Below are 18,350 nucleotides of genomic sequence, written 5' to 3' on the forward strand. Positions count from 1 at the left end.
GCTAGCGGTCGTTTACTCTTCAGATTGTTCAAATTGAGCTTTTGAGACTTTTCATTTCCAAACAACAAAAACCTCGCTCTCAAATTAAACAAAGATCAGCGAGGGAAATTGCCCAGGAAGACATCTGCGACTCATTTTCCCCTGGAGTATATGATTAGGAAATTCATTTATGTCTAACGTATAATTCCTGCCCGTCTTTCAAGTGGGAACGTCCACACAGTGCCCTGTGTTCTACCCCTTGGAAGAAGGAAGGAGAAGTAAGGGGGAAAACAGCCTGCGGGATTGGGTTAGAAACAAAGACTATGTTGCTTGCAAGAATGCTCCACTCTCCGTTTTTTTAATGATGTTGCTGGGATTTCGCCCCACCGGTTTTTAAGGAGGAAATGGGTGCTGCACTTGGCCCTCCTTATTTAGGGAACGCAGATCTAGTGGCAACCCCAAGGCAGGGTCTTTGTCTGGAACAACCACACATGTGTTTAGCTCTGATGGCCAAATGATGGGTCCCATCCCTCTGTGGTCTTGCTACCCGTAATTAGATGTTTTTACACGATTCGCTGGCTGTTGCAGGGCACATGTAGCCTTAACTGACAGTGACAGAGGTGGAGGGTGAGGTCCTCTCAAGTGGGTGCCTTCATTGTATGACTGCCAAGCAAACAGCGGTGATCATCAAGAGCAAAAGCAAAAAAAAAAAAACTGTACGGGTGTTTGACTATCTGCCCCCACCAGTGTGCACCACTTTCATGAAACACCATTTACAAGTCTCTTCTTCAGACTGTTGAGCTATTAAATATCTACCACAGGAAGTAGAGATGAGACAGAAATACAGAAAAGGAACAAGAGGTGAAAATGGATTCCTGTTGTTCTTCATTAGACTACATTATCATGAACAGTAGGATTTCCAAGATTCGTTAAACTTTAGAAACAGGTCTAATACCATATAGCTCTGTCTTTGGTTCAATTACCATAAATAAAGTACCATAATAAAGTATATAAAAAATAAATAAATAAAAGTATATTTCATGTTTCTCTTTTTTTTTCTCTCTCATTTTCCTTTGCTCTCTCAGGAAACGGATATGGGAACCACCGCAATTCGCCAGGTTTGCTGGTCTCTCCAGGTGGCATGAACAAGAACATGCAGGCAAAGTCTCCCCCACCCATGAACTTAGGCATGAACAACCGCAAACCTGACCTACGTGTGCTCATCCCCCCTGGCGCCAAGAACAACATGCCCTCCATCGTGAGTAATCTCTCTATCCCTCTTTTCATTTCCCTACTGTATATCTTCCTATCTATAGGAGGGTCCTTCGGGGGGGCGGGTTCGCTATTGTTGATTTCCTTTCATGTCCCCTCTGCTGCTTTCATCTCTTCATATCAGACTTGGGTTGATGAGGTTATGTTTGTGATGAGCTTGACTTTAGGCACATGGCATTTTTGTTGTTTTCTCTGGTGCCTTGGCAGCTTCTTAAACTAAAACCCTTCTTTAAAATTGACTTTTGGCCCAAGTCTGATATACTGTCAGACGTATTTCCTCCGCTGTCTGAATGTGGGTGCTGATACATGAAGCCCTGATATTTCTTTCTCCTCTCTCTCTGATAAGGTGTGTTAAGTTAGTAAAGTTACAGTAGTTCTTAGTTCTTTGTCACATTAGTTCTGTGTCCGTTGGCTCGATCCTACAGCAGCTCCATCCCTAGATCCACACGTAGTCACCACCTCTATATTCTCACTTACACTCACTAATTTGAATTTATCACCCTCCCCCTTTCAATGCCATCAGTCTGAGGATGTCGATCTGCTATTGGTAAGTCAGACTGCCACTAAGATTTAGATTTAGAATTCAAAAACAACCCAGACGGGCCTTAAGAATCTGAAACTTGAAAGCTTTTCTTACCAGATAGTTCTTGAGAGCATGATGTGCCTTGTAGAACTGAGAGCATTTCAGTCACCGGAGTCTGACATCTTGATTTGCATTCAATTTTTGCCATCACTGCTGAGATTATTACAGCTAGATACAGCGTTTTGAGTCTCCCAAGTAACTTTCACCTTTATTGTTGCTGACTCTGCTGAAGGCTCCAATGTCACCTCTCATGACATTTTGTGAGAGCACATAGTGCCATCCAGTGGTGCGTCAGAGTAAAAGCTGCCTGGCCTCTTTTCCGCCTCAGCCCTTGTTTATCTACTCCTCCCTCCCTTCCTTCCTTTTATCTTTTTCGCCTGCGCATTGAGTCTTGCGCCGCACACGTACAGCTCACAGCTTTTATTACCCGGAATGTAGAAATGAAGGGCAACAAAAGAGTACTCTTTCATTTTGCATCAAACCTCCATTATTTTCTGCCAAGCCCTCCCCTCTGCTACAGTAAAGTGCCTCTCCCTTGCCGTCGCTACCCTGCGTTGCCTTGGAGACCGATGGTGTTACTATAGCGACAGTGGGCCCTCGGAAAGGGTGGTAAATGATAGGGTTGGCAGGGTTCAGCCGTGCCGCATGTCAAGTGATTAATTTCCCCAGAAGTTGGCATCACATTCATTCTCTCAGCATCTGTTGAGTGAAAGAAAGAAATGAAAGAAAATCAAAGGGAAAAAAAAACTTTTTTGGTTTATGGCAGTTTTTTGTTTGTTTTGTCTGGGAGTTGATTTCATGTTCTCAAGCCTGCTCTCCCGTCTCTCTTGCTCTCTGTCTCTTCCCGTCTTCTGTCACAGAACCAGAGAATAAACAACTCCCAGTCTGCTCAGTCATTGGCCACCCCAGTGGTATCAGTAGCAACTCCCACTCTACCAGGACAAGGCATGGGCGGTTACCCATCTGCCATCTCTACTTCATATGGTACCGGTATGTACTGTGTGATCTTTATACATTAAATTCTCATTTGTCCATTAACACACTCTCAATAATTCCCTTTTACACATGTCAGTTTGTAAAATATAGTTTTACTTGCCCAGTGCTCTTCAAACATGTTTGGTTTTAGATTTGGTACATCAGTATAAATAATTATTTGACTCATTTTAAGTACATGTGTTGCTTTTGAAACCTCAAAATGTAAGTGTTGTACAACAGTTCCAACAGCAGAGGGTGCTATTGTCACACCAACCAACACTGAGCACATTGCAGCAGCATCTATCAGAGCTGCATTCTGTTTTCAACTTTGTTTGAACTTCTTTGAACGACCTATGATCTTCATCCTCCTCTTCCATTTCCTGTGTTTTTTGTACACAGAGTATTCCCTGAATAGTGCAGACCTGTCCTCCCTGTCGGGCTTCAACAGCGGCAGCTCCCTTCACCTCGGCTCAATGAGCGGGTGGCAACAGCAGCACCTTCAGAACATGCAGCATTCAGCCCTCGGCCAGCTAGGGTGAGTGCACTGAACTTAATTTGAGGTGTTGTGTTGTTGTGAAATGCATGATGTAACACATAAATCACCGGAGATAATTTTTTTGAGATGCCAAGAGTCCTTCACTGTTTTCAACTTTCACTTGCAAGGTCCAACACAAATATCACACCTCCCTGTTTTCATGTACATGAATGTGTGTGTACGTGTGTGTGTGTGCTCGCATGCATGTTTGCGTGTGACAGACTGACTTTGTCTCTTGCTCTGTAATTCTGTAACCCCCTTGCGTCTCCTTTCCTTCCTACAGAAATTGCTCTAGCTCTCACTTATGTCAGGGTTCAAATCTCTCCCTGCCCTCTGCTCAAAGCCTGCACATCAAGTCCGAACCTGTTTCTCCTCCTAGAGATCGCACCAGCAGCACACCGGGGGGCTACGGTGGAGTACCACCTCCCCAGAACCCCTCGTCCCGCCAGGACTCGGGACGCTCCCCTGTTGATAGCCTGAGCAGTTGTAGCAGCTCCCACGAGGGCAGCGACCGCGATGAGCACAGGAATGAGTTCCACTCACCTCTGGGACTGGCCCGGCCCGCCCTGGACGAGCGCGAGAGCCCCTCCATCAAACGGGTGCGCCTGTCAGAAGGATGGGCGACATGATAGCTCTGTCCTCTTCCCGGCAGTGCCCCGAGTTGCCCTGAGCCCCCCCCCCCCCTCCCCGACAACGCAGCGTTATGATGCCCACCCGAGTCAGCTCCCTCCTCTTCCTCCTCTCACTCGATATCACGAGTCACTCACCACCCAACCCCATGGCCTCTCTCCTTTTTATCTCTTTAACGCTGAAGGAAAGAAAAGGGACAGCCCTTTTCGAAAATATGTTTGTAATTTCTTTTCCTTTTATTATTTCCTTTTTTTCTTTTTGCTGAGTGTGTGTGCTATACATATTGACATTATTATAAACCAGTGGGGTGTTGTAATGGGGGTTTGGGAGGGTGGGTGTTGGTTGGGATGGGATCCAGGGGTATTTTTGTTGGGGAACTATGCATAAATTGTATTGTGTGTGGATAAAAAGAATCACGTATGCATATATCTTTACACGTGTGTGTATGTGTACATATATGCATATCAACAAATAAACAAAAAAAAAATAGTCAGGTACTCTGTTTCATAAAACGTACTTACACTTTGCCTCAGCGATATATCAGTGACTAGAGACAAGAAAAAGAAAAAAAAAAACAAAAAACATTAACATGAGAGTGAGTGTGTCCAATGGAAAACACCTTAGCACTTGAGTTGGACAAACAATACATGTGTACAGTGTCGGTTTCATTGCTATATACCTTCTCTGCAGTTCTCCCTTGCAAAAATGTGTGTTAACATTAGATGATGTCATGTTGCAGGTTCAACGTATTTATGTAAATAGAGGGTCAAGGGGGGAAGGGGCAGGGGTCAAAAGTTGCCAGACATTACAAGATTTATTTACTCACTAAATGAAAAAGCTATTATGCAACATTTGAAGGATTGTACAGGTAAACAGGCAGACCCAATGCTAGACGTGTGGAACCTTTGATGACGTTAGCGCTCCCCTTAAAGAACGGAGCCGAGCGAGGACCACCCTTTGATCTAAGAGCTACGTTAGTGTAATCAAGAAAACTCTGGATCTAGTATTAATATTCAGTATTAATAAACAAAGAAAAAAAAACGGAAAAATAAAAAACAATTGTACGATACACTTGCTTATATTTTCATATGAAAGGAATACAATGCAAAGCATTTTTGTGGCTTTTTGTAGTTTCTATAAGCCAGAATGTGTTTTTTGATAGCTTTGCTAATAAGAGATGGATAGTTCGCCCAGAGGGGAAATGAAAGGACTTTGCAGCCCTAAGCCATGAAAAACAGACTGAGATCCAATGCTTTGCTGAACTGTTTTATCTTTGTAGAGGTTTGTTTTTAAACGTGTATTTCTAATTATATATAATAATGGTAATATTAAGATTCTTTAAAAAAAAAAATCTGTGAAATTAACATGCTTGTGTATAGCTTTCTAATATATAAATATATATACTAATGATTTTTGTTGGTTTCTTAGTGGAGTTTCTATGTGCAGTTGCACATGTTGTCTGGTTTGTTTCATTTGAGCCTGGAACAGTGCTGTTCGGGCGTGTATTTAGTCTAACCTTAAAAACCAGCTGGAAAGCATTGCCAGGGTTTGTGTGACGGAGGGAAGACAGGCCTGAATGCTGAGAACACAACCTGTTAGTGGAAAATGTCACGAGACTGGAACTGGGGACGACACAGAAATAAATGTTGCCACATGATGTACATGATTGTCACGCTGATGAGGAAATATGACTGACCCTCAATCCATGCCTGGATGCATTTGAATGCATCAGATATTTCATCCTTAACCTTAATTATTTAATTTAATACACTTAATCTCATTTTTTTTGACATTAGCGACATTCAGCTCCATTTCCAATCACCACAATCGCAGCTTGTGTTTGAGATGCTGCACAAGCCCAGAGCCAATCTATACGATTTTTCTATCGAATCATATTTATGTAATATAATTTTGTACATTGTGATTAATTACCCCCCCGATCATTTGCAAACCTAATTTGATTCGTCGTCGTCCTGTGGCTCCTCATGTTCCATTCTTCAAAACAGGGTTCCACATCATTTACTACATGTCACACGACAGTTCAGAAGTCAGACACACGAGGATAAATTGATCATGCTGGTATGGAAGAAGCACAATTGTTTATTTTAAATAAATAGCTGTTTTGATTTTTCTCTTTTTTAAACAATGAAACTAGCCACATATCTCTCTCTCTCTGCCTCCCACTTCCCGTATCTGCTGTCACTTAAGTGTTATAATATTTCTATGTGCATATTTCATGCAGGTTCACTATGTTGTTACTGTATACAGTCTGTGTAGTAAAACAGGGGCAGAGCCTCTATAATGGTGTTCTCTCTTTTTTTTCTTTTTTTTTAAATTCAATACAAAAAGGTTGAGAAAAATAAAAAATAAACATGATGTTTCAGGCAGCAAAGTGTGGAGAAACCAAAGCCAGTGGCATTTCTGTGTTGTAAACTCAACTTTTATTTTCACATTCATTTATGGTTTTTGCAAGCATTGAAACAAGACAATAAAAGAATTTGCTCAAATGTACAATTGGTTTCACATTTCAATTGCAGTCAGTCAAATGTAGCTTTAGATGCCAATAACCACAGTAATTCACCTGTTGCTCATTTGTCCCCTCTGTGCATTGAAATACCCTTTTTTGTATTTACAATTTGTTATCCGCTCAGGATCAGGCATGCTTGCTGTCCACTTGATCAAAACACACCACACACACTAATTTTCATGCTACTTGCTCACTGATTGAAATAATGCCAACATGTCCTGATGGTTGATTCGAGTGCTGTAGTTTTTTGACAATAATTTGAACCAAAGACACGGAGAAAACTTTGTCTTTATATCTTTGTTTTTGTTTCTTTTTCTTCTTCTTGTGTTTGTTCAATTTGAAAGGCGTTCTTTTTCATCACCTGTTGATCAGTTGTTCTTTTGTCATTATTATAATAGACTAAATGTTGGTACCTCAAAATTGACCCAAGCAGTACCTCAGCTGATGTGTTGATAAGTCACTTGCAGTGAAAAAGGGGAGACCATACACCTGTACAGCCATGTGTAATAACCATGTAATACCATTGCTTAAGGTCCCTGCATTCACATGGGGGATTCTTTGTTGCTCCACCGTGTTTGTGGTTTATTTAAGTTGTATTCAAAAGCTGAAAAAAAAAAGGATTTTTAAAAAAAAGAGTAATATGTTAAAATGCTTAAAAAGTCAGTCTGTAGTATCAAATGTAGCTTGTATAAACCTGAGAAATGGGGGAGGTTTGGAACTAATGTTTTCTGGAACGCAAGAGCGGCTTTCAGCGGCATAAGCTGGCCTTTGTCGCCACTTGAGACTAAGATGGTATTAAATTAAATCCACATCTCTGTAACTCAAGGGACTTGATTCAGCTGTATGTAGTGAAAACGTATGGGGATGAAATAAAAAAAAGTCTCCTCTGCTGGAGGGAAAGGCTATTTGTATTTTGCAGAGATTTCAGTAAAGTTACTGGCTTTCCTAGTTATCCTGATGTGACTTGGTGTGATTTCATTGTGTTTGACTTGTTTCTGCATGCATCTCCAAATGCTGGCTATACTTTCATACTGTGCAGAGCTAAAAAAAAAAAAAAAAAAAAAAAAAAAAAAAAAATCAACATGAAGTCAGTGCATGGTGCCATACAGCAGCTTCACTTTAAAACAACACATTGTATATAGGACATTGAAATAATGACAATAGCATCATCATTTTACATTTACATTTTTATTTTTTTTTTTTAAAATGTGGCATTCTGACAGAAGTATTCATGACATTTATTTGACATTCAAAGCCAAGGTTTATCCCACTTAACATCACAGTGGCATTATCATTCTCAGTGATACATTACACACTACATAGGGACCTTACATTCACAGGGAAAAACACATATTCATAAACAATGCAAACACGGTGATCTGCTCCTACAAATAAGAGATAGAAGTAGAAAAAAATCCCCTAACACACACACATAATGGTCCAGGCCTACTCCAGGACTATCTTACACTTCTGAATAAAAAAGAAGACGAAAAGAAAAAAATAGAAAAGGAAGGAATTCAGTTAAATCAATGATTTCCTTTTCTTTTTTCGTGTTACATGTGGGAATGTCTGACGCACAGTGGAGCTGCGTGTTTAATAATAATGGCAGTGGATGAGGCGTTTCTGGTTTCTGGAAATACAGTAATCCGAATCAAGAGTTGCACGTCTTTTAAGAGATGTTGGTGTGATTGTACACGCAAATACTGATATTAAATATTAGACACATTTGAGTCATACTGACGCGGATTTCTGTTCTTTGCGTTTCCATCTCCAACATGCCTCGCGCTTTGCTCATTTTGCTCACTTTTATTTCTCTAAAAATAATCAAGTGTTTCTTTTCCTTTATTTCTTTTAGTGGATAAAGGCATTAACAAGCAAGTTAGACAAAATCTGTTTTATATGGAGACTTCCAGTGTGTTTGAAATTCCAGAGCGAGCTTTGCGAACCCTTTCTGTTTTTTCAAAGTGTCCCTGTTGCAACTTAATTTAACATTTATAATTTTAAGGGGAATTCGTTTTATTTTATTTTTCGTTAGAGACTCGGACTGACACACTCTTTTAAAAGCCCAGGGTCACTCAGGTCATAGAAGGTGCGATCGAAACCAAATCTTTCCTGTCAGCCTGAGTCCTCCAGAAGTCAAGCAGAGCCTCTAAATATTCGTCCATCTTTTCGTGAATCAAATCATGTCAGGTCCGGAATACAAATATAGAAACAAATAAAGACTTGTGTACTCTCTAATTAAGTCAGGCCCATCAATTAGATGAAATAACCCGAAAAGAAAAGTGCGTTATGATGCGTTCACAGAAAGTAGGCTACCTGTGAGGCCTACCTGTAGGATGAAGACACACATATTTCATCATCAATGATTCGTTTCAAATTTTAATTGTAAAAGCACCACCATGTGGGAATGTAATTCTTTCGATATATTCCAATTAACCCTTATCTTTATTTTGTGTATTTGCGCCTTCTTGTGTATTAAACTATTCATTTGGGAGTTAAATTCCCCATGTGAAATAACGTAAATGGTCATATATATTTAGCATCCAATGGATTCATAATAAATAAGTCTTATGTTTTTTAAATACGCAAAACTGGAAAACGTGTTATAAGGCTGTGTAATAATGTTGCCTCAAAGAAGCAGATTAAAATTTGAATTTTTTTTTTTAATCTCACAAGTAATGTAACTACAAACACAAAACACAAACACGTACTTTTATCATTACACGTGTGCACAAAATCGAAAATTATGAAATCATAATTGTGTTGAAATCCTGTCTACAGCAGGCTGCAGTGTAGAAATGATTCTCTTTAAAACGCCCCATAACACTGTGATTTACGGTACTCAGTAGTTAATATGACATTACTGTAACGGTATATTTTATTTGCTGTATTACTGCAATATTCCGACAGGGATCTGTGTGTCTCTGCTGCTAAGCAGCGAGTTTTATAGCTTTACAGTTTATAGTATATATTTAAATCTCTACAGTATTCCTGCAGCTTATGAGTTCTTCAAAACTGTCCTGCGGGTTGCTGTAATGCGTTTGCGCAGTTTTTAATTAGGCCGCACTCCATGAAGTCCCTCCACTGCTTCACAGCATTAAGCTTTTAGTGAACTCGAAGGGTTAATTCCAGTAGCCTGTGGTGAGGGGAGGCTGATAAAGTCACCGGAGGCACAATATAATTTATTATCTGTCAGAAATAATCGATTGTGACAACAGTTCTCACAGTTTCTCAAAAGGTCAGACTGATGCACAACACGTCATCGTTTCAGCTGGCAAACAGGTTGCTTCAATCTGATCCCACTCATCGTGTTAAACGCTACAGATGCAATAAAAAAAAACGAATAAAAAACAGGAGTATGGCTCGAAAATATGAAAGAAAACGCAAAAATAAGAGTTAAAAACAAGACAACATATTTAAATTAACTGATAGCCTGGAAAAAAATTAAATAAAAAAAATAAGTAGATTTAAATAATGTTTTATCAGTGCAGTAACATAGTGGCTATGCATTAAAAATGTCCCAATTCAGGCTACACGTGCCGCATTTTGCAGGATCTGTAACGTCAGTCAGGTGTAGCATCTTACCTAACTTCACTGACGTAATTTGGGCTCTAACAAAAACACAAACTGTATTTTATGATCGTGCACGTGCATGCACTGTGTATGAAATTTCAATTTGGGTGGGGTGGCGGGCCAGCAGCAGGTGTACATGCACTTTAGTGACCGTGCAGGCTGGCCACAGCTTCCTTATTAACATTCTCCAGAATCGCCACTAGATGTCACCATTTAGTCGTGTAGTCGAATCCCCCTCAACCTTCACCCTCCTCATCCTCATCCTCAGTCTCCAAAGCTATTCATGTAGATCGACCAGACATAAAAAGCCTGTGTACTCTCCACTAAGTGCAGCACGAGCAGTTTTTTTTTTGCGAGTGCCAATATGAGATATTAATATTATTCCCTCATCAGTTAAACACACAGTTGTTTAAGATCCACATTTTAAAAAGAAGGATACGATGAAATGAAAGGTAAAAACAACAGGGAGGTAATAATGAGAATAATAATAATAATGATAATTATTATTATTATTAATAATAATAATATTTCACATATAGCCTAATCCATGCACTTCTGTTTGTCCCCTGTTACCAAAAGGCGGGAAAAGTTTTCATCAGTGCACGGTGCACGACGCTCCTCACACCTTTTAACAACTGCAGTTACGCTTTAAAAAATATCATGGCTGCTTCTTTAACTTGGAGGTGTTTCATTACACTAGTTTTAAAATAATGTCTCCTGTGGTAGACAAGGCTCGCCTGTTACATCTGCATCGTTACATGATGTCTGGCCTCAAAGTGGAGGGACAGAAAATATTTTATTATGTGTCTTTTTGTCTCAGTGGTGAGTGTCGATGGACGGAGGATTACGGCCCATGAGTATTTTGCTATCCTTGTTTTATATAAAATATTTGCCAAATTGTGGCTCACATTGCGTCTCCATATGAGCTCGTTTTAATATAGAAATGCAAATAGGCTATGAATAAGACATAAATAATGTCCTGTTTTGTCCGTCCCCATTTTCAACCAAATCATCTGTTTGGAGTCTGTAAGTTTTACTGGGACTCGAACACGCGGCCTGGTGGCTGTGTATTCACAAAACGCCGTTAGATTAAACGCCACCAAGTCATTTCTAATTAGCACGCACAGAAAGAATACAGTGCCCATAAATTGTGTCCCTCCTTTACATGATTCAAATGAGGATCACTGAAGAGCGCAAACTCTTTCCTCTCCTCTCTAACTCCCATTACACACTTTGGACTTGTGCAGCCTATGCTCAGGAGAGGTATAAAAAATAAAGGACCTCACGTAAATCATCCTGCTGAAGCTGAAGGTACTGGTATTGACTATTTTTAATAAGAAGATGACACTAACTTATTGAAAGAATAACAGGTTAGCTGAATAAATCGTCTCCAAACAACCAACTTTCTCGATTCCTTTCTATAAGAAAAAAAAAATCTTGCATTGCTCTATCGTTAAAAATAAACTATTATTATAGCTTGGTTTTGTGAAATACCACGCACCCTTAATGCCTCACGACCTTCTCATTTTTTAAGGTAACGAAGGTGTGTGTACCCTTTCTATTTTAGGTATTGGTGATGGAAACGTGGGCTGTTTAAACTCCAATATTCTAAATTTTCTCCAGAGAAAATATGACTTCTTCTTATAGAGTGAGGAGCCCAGCCTAGGTGGGGTACCGGACTCCTGTGGCTTTGAATATATTTACGTGAACCAGCCTGACCACTGGTGTTGAGCCACGAGCAGTTTACATGAGGTTCAATGACGAGGGGAGTAGCCTATGGGGACTGCATCTGCTTTGGGGCTGATACCAGAAAGTTTGCCCTCCTGGAAAACGTCCCACAAACTCGATGTGAAACATGGCACGTAACCAGACACCGCTTAACAGCAGCAGCGCCTCTGGATTGTGTTAATTGGAGGTAAGTAAAAAGGTTTGATTGAGAGCTGGAGATCACACAGATGCAGTTTTGTAAAAGAGTAAAAAAAAAAAAAAAAGCGGGGATAGTTGGGTGAAAAATGTCTTCTATCTATCTTATATAAGGTGATAAGTGTGGATATATTTCTCTAAGCGCACTGCACTTGCATGCGCGCGCTCGTTCCCTGGCATCACTGCGCGCGTGCACGGACATCGAGGAGACAGCCTGAGCAATTGTAGCCTAAATGTCAGCGCTGCGTCACTGGATTCCTTACAAACTGGGCAGGAGACTTTTTGGTTATTAGTTTTCGCACAGCCCCGCGTCATGCTCTTGTTACGAGCCAGACGCGTCGATCTCAAACTATCACCTCCTCAGTGTTACCTCTGAATCTCCTCTATTGTTTGCCCACCACACAGCTCTTTGTTCATGCATGCTGCATATGAGTATTCAAAGGCTTTCGGCGATTTACATCATTCAGATTAAAGCAAATCTTATCAATTAACACCACGGCAGCGCCGGTGCCGCGTCACTGCAGCAAAAATCACATTACCCGACAATTTGAATATGAAATCTGAGATTTTAGGTTATAAATGTCACCGCTGTAACAGGCTAAACATTGGCTTTACATCGATGTAAACGCAAAGGCATACAGAAAACAAACAGTGAGCGATAAGTATGTAATGCAAATCTCTCCACTGAATATGCATCAATATTAAAAATAATACGCACACCAGAGCCAACGGCGTCGGAGAACTGAGAATGGCGGAGCGAGTCGTCTCATTACGCATGGGCGGTTTTCCACGCAGGAGCCACGGTTCCCCTTCTCTTCATGTCTCCCTCTTCTGTCCCGTTCACATTAACGAAGCCTCTTGGAAAAAACAAACAAGGCTATGTTGGCTTTCAAAACGGCAATCAAACACCCAAGAACTGGCTGGGGGGGAATTACTCCGACTGCGGCCGGGCGGACTATGTAGTAAGCGGGATTTGCATATTTTGATGCGCTAATTGCCTTGATGTATTTAAATATGGCTGCACGTAGCTGATATGCTTGTCTACGTCATTGAACGTGCCCTCGCTGTTAAACTAAAACGTGAATCCGGTTGAATCTAATGGATACGCCTGCAATTAGGCAAAGAGAAAGGGAGGGGGCGAGTGGGGGGTAATATGAGAGAGGATGCTTTGCGTTCCCAGTTTGCTGTCTTTTCAGTCACATGGTGGTTTTCTGACATTTTAAAGACATTCAGAAAAAATAACATTTTGTTGTTTTGGGGGGGGATTTCTAATATGTGGAAATTGTGGCCGGGGAAGATAACAAGGCAGGTGGAGCCTGACGCGTTTGCGCCAGACACAGAAAAGTGTTATTCTGGCAGAGTTCGTTTTGCAGAAAAGTCGAGCAATATTATATATTCATAAAAACCAAAAAAAAAAAAGTGTGTCATCACCAAGAGAATTAGCTGAAGACACAGGCTCACAGGCTACTGGTGGGCTACTGACAAGTAGGTCACCTCATTCTAACTTTATGTGTGTGAGAGAGATTTTTCTTATCTTTCTTTTCCCTTCTCTCCAGTGTGTGTGTGTGTGTGTGTGCGTGTGTGTGTGTCCACTTTAGGAGGGGGGCACGCGCTTGTGTGTGTGTGCGTCTTATAAGATTACCTCTTATTAGGCTACTGGGAGCAAGGTTAAATTCATAAGCCCAGTATAGGCCCATACTGTACACACAGATCCAATCAAAACATTTTCAATGAAGTTTAAAGCGCTGTGTGTGTTTTTTTTTCTTTCCTCTTTTTCTTTTTATTATAGTCCTCATTCTAGACTTAGTTTGGGAATTGCATGTAGCAAATCATTTCCCCTCTGTCTGCAAACCGGTAAATGCGTTCCGTTTGTCAAAGCGTGTTAGCGAAGCGCCTGCAGCAAATTCATTACCACCCAACTGCGAGGCTCACTTCGTAACCTGGTCAGGGAAAAGGAGGGAGAGGTCCACGCCAAAAACCGCGAACAATGCTGCCTCAGTTCGTGCGTGCAACAAAAGAACCGAGGGAACTTGTTTGAATTTCAGAGCACGTCCTCTCCTCACACAGAAGGATGGACTTTACATCCCCTCCTCTCCTCCTCTCCCCCCACCACCACCACACACACCCCACCCCTCCTCCTCATCATCATCATCACCTCCTCCCTCCTCATCCCACCCCACCACCAACAGGGGGGTGAAGGAAAAAAAAAACTTGCACACTCTGAGAGCTCAACTGTGCATGCACTTTTCTATTTGGTGCTTGTAGACGTTATGGGAAAGTTGTCTCTCTCCCTACATCTCTCTCCCTCTCCCCATCCCTCCCTCCCTCCTTCTCTTCGTCTATCATGTGCTTGGGATATGCTCATGCTTTGCACAGAGCAGCCGAAGCACGCCTAATGCAGGCTACTGAGTGTTAGCGGCAATTTTAAAGTGATGCCCCCCCACCAAATATAATACGGCTGGGATATTTGAGGGGAACATATAGGACCACGTCACGGTACACACGGACCCAACTGCACACCGCTGTTCTTCTGCTTGGGACGCTTGCTGGTCGATTGCAGTGATTTGACCCACCTTTAGGAAGTAAGTGCAACTTTTGTGCCTGTTTTTAAAAGGCTGCGTGTGAGGCAGTCGTGTGCGTAAAGGTTTCCCCTGTGCGCAAAAGTTAAATATAATGCTATCGATAAGAAATATGTGTAGCTGCTGTATTAGGAGTTCACAAGGACTCGTGATTGGTGGTGAGATTCCACTTAATTTGTGAAGTTTGTGACTGTGAATGTTTCCTCACAGTTTGGAATTAGGGCGCACTGATTATACTTTTTGGCACCTTTTATCCTCCAACTGAGCGGTAACTTAGCAAAGTCTGCCTCAGGTGTGTGTGATGTATATATATCAATAATGATGACTTTAATATTGTGCACTTGAAAGCCGGCTCCTCTCGTTTCATTCCGCTTTCTGGAATTAACTTCACTTGACTTTTTTTCGGCAGTATTCCCAAAGCAGTAGATGCGCCTCTGGGTAACTGCTTTTGTTCCTCCAGCTTAAGAAACGAATATCTTGTTAAAACTGATGTTGCCTGAAATTATCCTTATTATTAGGCCTGTACACCAGCGAAGACGGTGTCGATGGATGAAGTAGTGTGGACTCGACACAGTGTGAGAAATGTAATTTCGGGAGCGATGTGTTCGGGATTATTTCAGAAAGTGATAAAAACGCGTGCAGAAAATCACATTAAAATTATTATTATTTCTCCAGAAACTAGCTGAAATGTTGCTCAAACAGAAGTAGGAAGTTCGGCTCCACTGAATGAATAAGGGTCACCAAAATCACCACACAATGTATTGAATACAAAGCCTTCATTGTATTGTTTATCCATGTGTTATTACGCACGAAAGCCTCGTTGGTCCAAATAATATAGCTAATAATACGAAAAGAATCGCGCCCTTCTGGTATTCATTTTTTCCCCTGGCTGCTCAGCACTGTATCATTAACCCTCACGGAAATACAGCTTATTATAATTTCAAGAGGATCAGCAGGTTGTAAGTTTAAAAAATGGTGTGCTGTGATTAAATCATGGCCTCTGTGTGGGAGGCCTATTCTGAAGCCTCCTTTACCCTAATGAGGTGCGCTTTATAATGTTGATCATAATGATATTAAGTTGGCCTTACAGTTTACTACTCATCAAATCCACATCAGGGGGACAGAGTGATTGTGGATGTGTGGAAATAAAGGGATGAAGAACTTGTGCGTAAAATAGTGGATTTGGGAGTATTCTCTAAGGCACAAGTGGCGTTTGAACGAAATTAAATGTGCCATATGTTGCAGGTGGGAGATGATATTTAGGCTGAAACAGAAATAAGCAATGCAAAAGCTGTGTCTGAACGTTTGAGCGACAGAGTGCTGTTTATAGTAAGTGATCCATATTGAAATGCACAGGCCTTGTGACTCATATTTGCTCATTAAAGCACCTCTGCTGTGCCCCTCCCACCGACCAAACGAGAGTAAACTTGAGAGCCAGATCTAAAACTGTAGCAAGTGAATGGAACACCTGAAGAAGAAGAAGAAAAAAAGCTGATGATGCCATTGACAAATAATACGGTGTTAATTTGTCACCACCTGATCACTTCTCCTGTCACATGCACACACACACACACACACACACACACACACACACACACACGAGCTCTCCCTCACCTGCAGGCACACACAAATGAGTTGATGGCTGTCAGAGAGCAACTTTTGTTTCCCTGATTTGGGTGTTTTATGGTCCGAGCTGAACCAAAGTTGTGCATAAGGTGCCATAAACTGACTCGGTAACCTGCAGTTGCATGCTCCTGCGCATGATCCATCACATGTTCCACTGCTTGTTATTGTTGACCCACTTCCAAAGATCCTATATGAACCCATTTGTGCTAAGCTATCGGTTAACTACTTACATTTCTGTGGTAAAGTGAGCGGGGCTGACACGCGTACACGGTGAAGCGCTTGGGCTTTATTCCGCGTGAGGCGACATCGCCACAGCCTACCTGAATACCATTGTAGTCTACCCTTCGGATGCGACGATGACAAAACACACACGGGGCTGGTATTTCGACGCGAAACCCGAGTACGCGAGAGCGATTTAAGTCCTACGGTGGTGCCTCTTATATGAGGAGGAGATGAGCGACCGAGCAGCGTGTTATTGCGAATAGAAAATGTATAGCCTACATTGGATAGACAGAAGACGCTGGCGCTCAGGCAGCTCCAGGATGCTCTCTTCATAGAGTTGTCTCATTTTTTTTATTGTTTAGATACTAAATCTGACCGCATCTTCCATTAAAAGCAGTTGAATCGCTCTCTTTCTGTGTAAAAAAAAACATATGGTGTCCCTGCCATCCATTTTCATCCCTGTGTGAGAGCGAGCAGGCGTGCAGACTGCTCGATGCAAGGCGGACTTATTCCAACGCGCTCAGTGTAATGGATGGAGATTGTGCATGGATAGGAGGGTGCATTTGCGATTTTTTTTTCCATGACATCACCGCAGTTACATTGTCGTGGTCCGAGGCCTTTGACCTCACCGGGGTTGGTCCATATTTTGGCCACCCCCAGCCCCCCTATCGTTTGGGGATGGCCCTTATTCCCCCACTCTTTTCAGACCGACCGACCATGCAGCCTGCAGAACGGACCCCTTGGCTCAGAGTCATCGGCTTTATCTCTCCTTAAGTACATGCTGGATGTGAACGGACAACTTGACACTCTTTGGCCAAAAAACAAGCTCCTGTCTTCATAATCCGAAACATTTGCGTCGTAATTCCCTGTGCCGTTATTGCACTTTCCACAGGAAACCGGATTTCCCCCCTTCTCTACCGTGTTTCTTCTCCGCCGGCCTCACAGGATATCTATTGCTACTGCCACAACGACTTAATAGAGGCGAAAGAGCCTTTTGTGGGATTGGAGCTATTTGCATTGCAAATTAGGGCCCCTGTGCAAGGATGACTGCACCTTACCCGCGATTTTCAAGGCCTGCTTCAACTCAGTAATATTGGGTAATGTCAAGTGAATATGACATTAACATTGGGATTATATATCATTTTTTCGAAGAATTGCCGCCTTTTTACGCCGGGTGTGTAACAGTCCGGGCTGTGCAATAGTGGCCCCTCAATGGCAAAAAAGGGAATATAAGGAATATAATGCACAATGTGACTTGCAAAAGGACACTGATGACTTTTGCCTAATATATCTGAGTTCGGAGAGATGGAAACTTGGAGACCAGAAGAGGAAATGTACATGTGGATTATTGCTGAAGATTGGGAAGTGGGTTGTTATCTTTGGTTATCTAGCTGTATGAGTGTTCTGCTCGTCATAAAGCTAGATAACCGAAAGTAAAAACTACTTCCAGACTCGTCGAGGACTTGTGGAGGACTCGTGACATATTACTCAATTTTCCCATGGACCAGAGATTGTAGATGTTATTCATATAAGTGACTTTCATATTATTTATGATTTATATTGTCTTTTTCCCGCTTTACGCACATATCAGTTTGATATTTGCAAGCAGGAGGGGACAGCTTTGTCTGTGCACTTTCCTTAATTTGATTAACAACTTTTTTCAGCTTAATGTTCATTATTGTTGTGCAGACGTGCGCGCGCTCACCTATCCACATTTTAACATGTAACACACACACTCACACACTCACACACACACACACTCTAAACTTCCCCACAGGCCTGACATTGCATGTTCATATTTATAGCATATTTGATCCCATACCATGAGGTGTGATTTTAAATGTTATTTATTTGAATGGGATTTCAATCCAGGCTCATCTCGAGTGTTTTATGGGAATGAAGGAGTGACATTTAGGTCTTCTGTGG

At 41.6% G+C, this 18,350-nt stretch overlaps 1 protein-coding gene and 1 long non-coding RNA gene across 15 annotated transcripts in view; both read left to right on the forward strand.

Annotated features, from left to right (window-relative positions):
• mef2cb (myocyte enhancer factor 2cb) overlaps positions 1-7,453 on the forward strand; it is a 210,282-nt gene extending 202,829 nt beyond the window's left edge. For 11 of the 14 annotated variants that reach the window (XM_049577830.1, XM_049577828.1, XM_049577834.1 and 8 more), the window contains 4 exons: positions 1,065-1,237; positions 2,695-2,824; positions 3,209-3,344; positions 3,628-7,453. In XM_049577830.1, the coding sequence (XP_049433787.1) occupies positions 1,065-1,237; positions 2,695-2,824; positions 3,209-3,344; positions 3,628-3,973 (785 nt within the window). In that variant the 3' untranslated portion in view covers positions 3,974-7,453. Of the gene's footprint in view, positions 1-1,064; positions 1,238-2,694; positions 2,825-3,208; positions 3,349-3,627 lie in introns of those variants that run through there. The other 3 variants (XM_049577838.1, XM_049577839.1, XM_049577840.1) reach the window with 1 other exon arrangement.
• Positions 7,454-14,219: 6,766 nt separating this feature from the next.
• LOC125889743 (uncharacterized) overlaps positions 14,220-18,350 on the forward strand; it is a 42,463-nt gene continuing 38,332 nt past the window's right edge. The window contains exon 1 of the long non-coding RNA XR_007449481.1: positions 14,220-14,579. This is a non-coding gene — a long non-coding RNA (uncharacterized LOC125889743). The remainder of the gene's footprint in view (positions 14,580-18,350) is intronic.

This window comes from Epinephelus fuscoguttatus, linkage group LG6, assembly GCF_011397635.1.
Source record: "Epinephelus fuscoguttatus linkage group LG6, E.fuscoguttatus.final_Chr_v1".
NCBI classification, from domain to species: Eukaryota; Metazoa; Chordata; class Actinopteri; order Perciformes; family Serranidae; genus Epinephelus; species Epinephelus fuscoguttatus.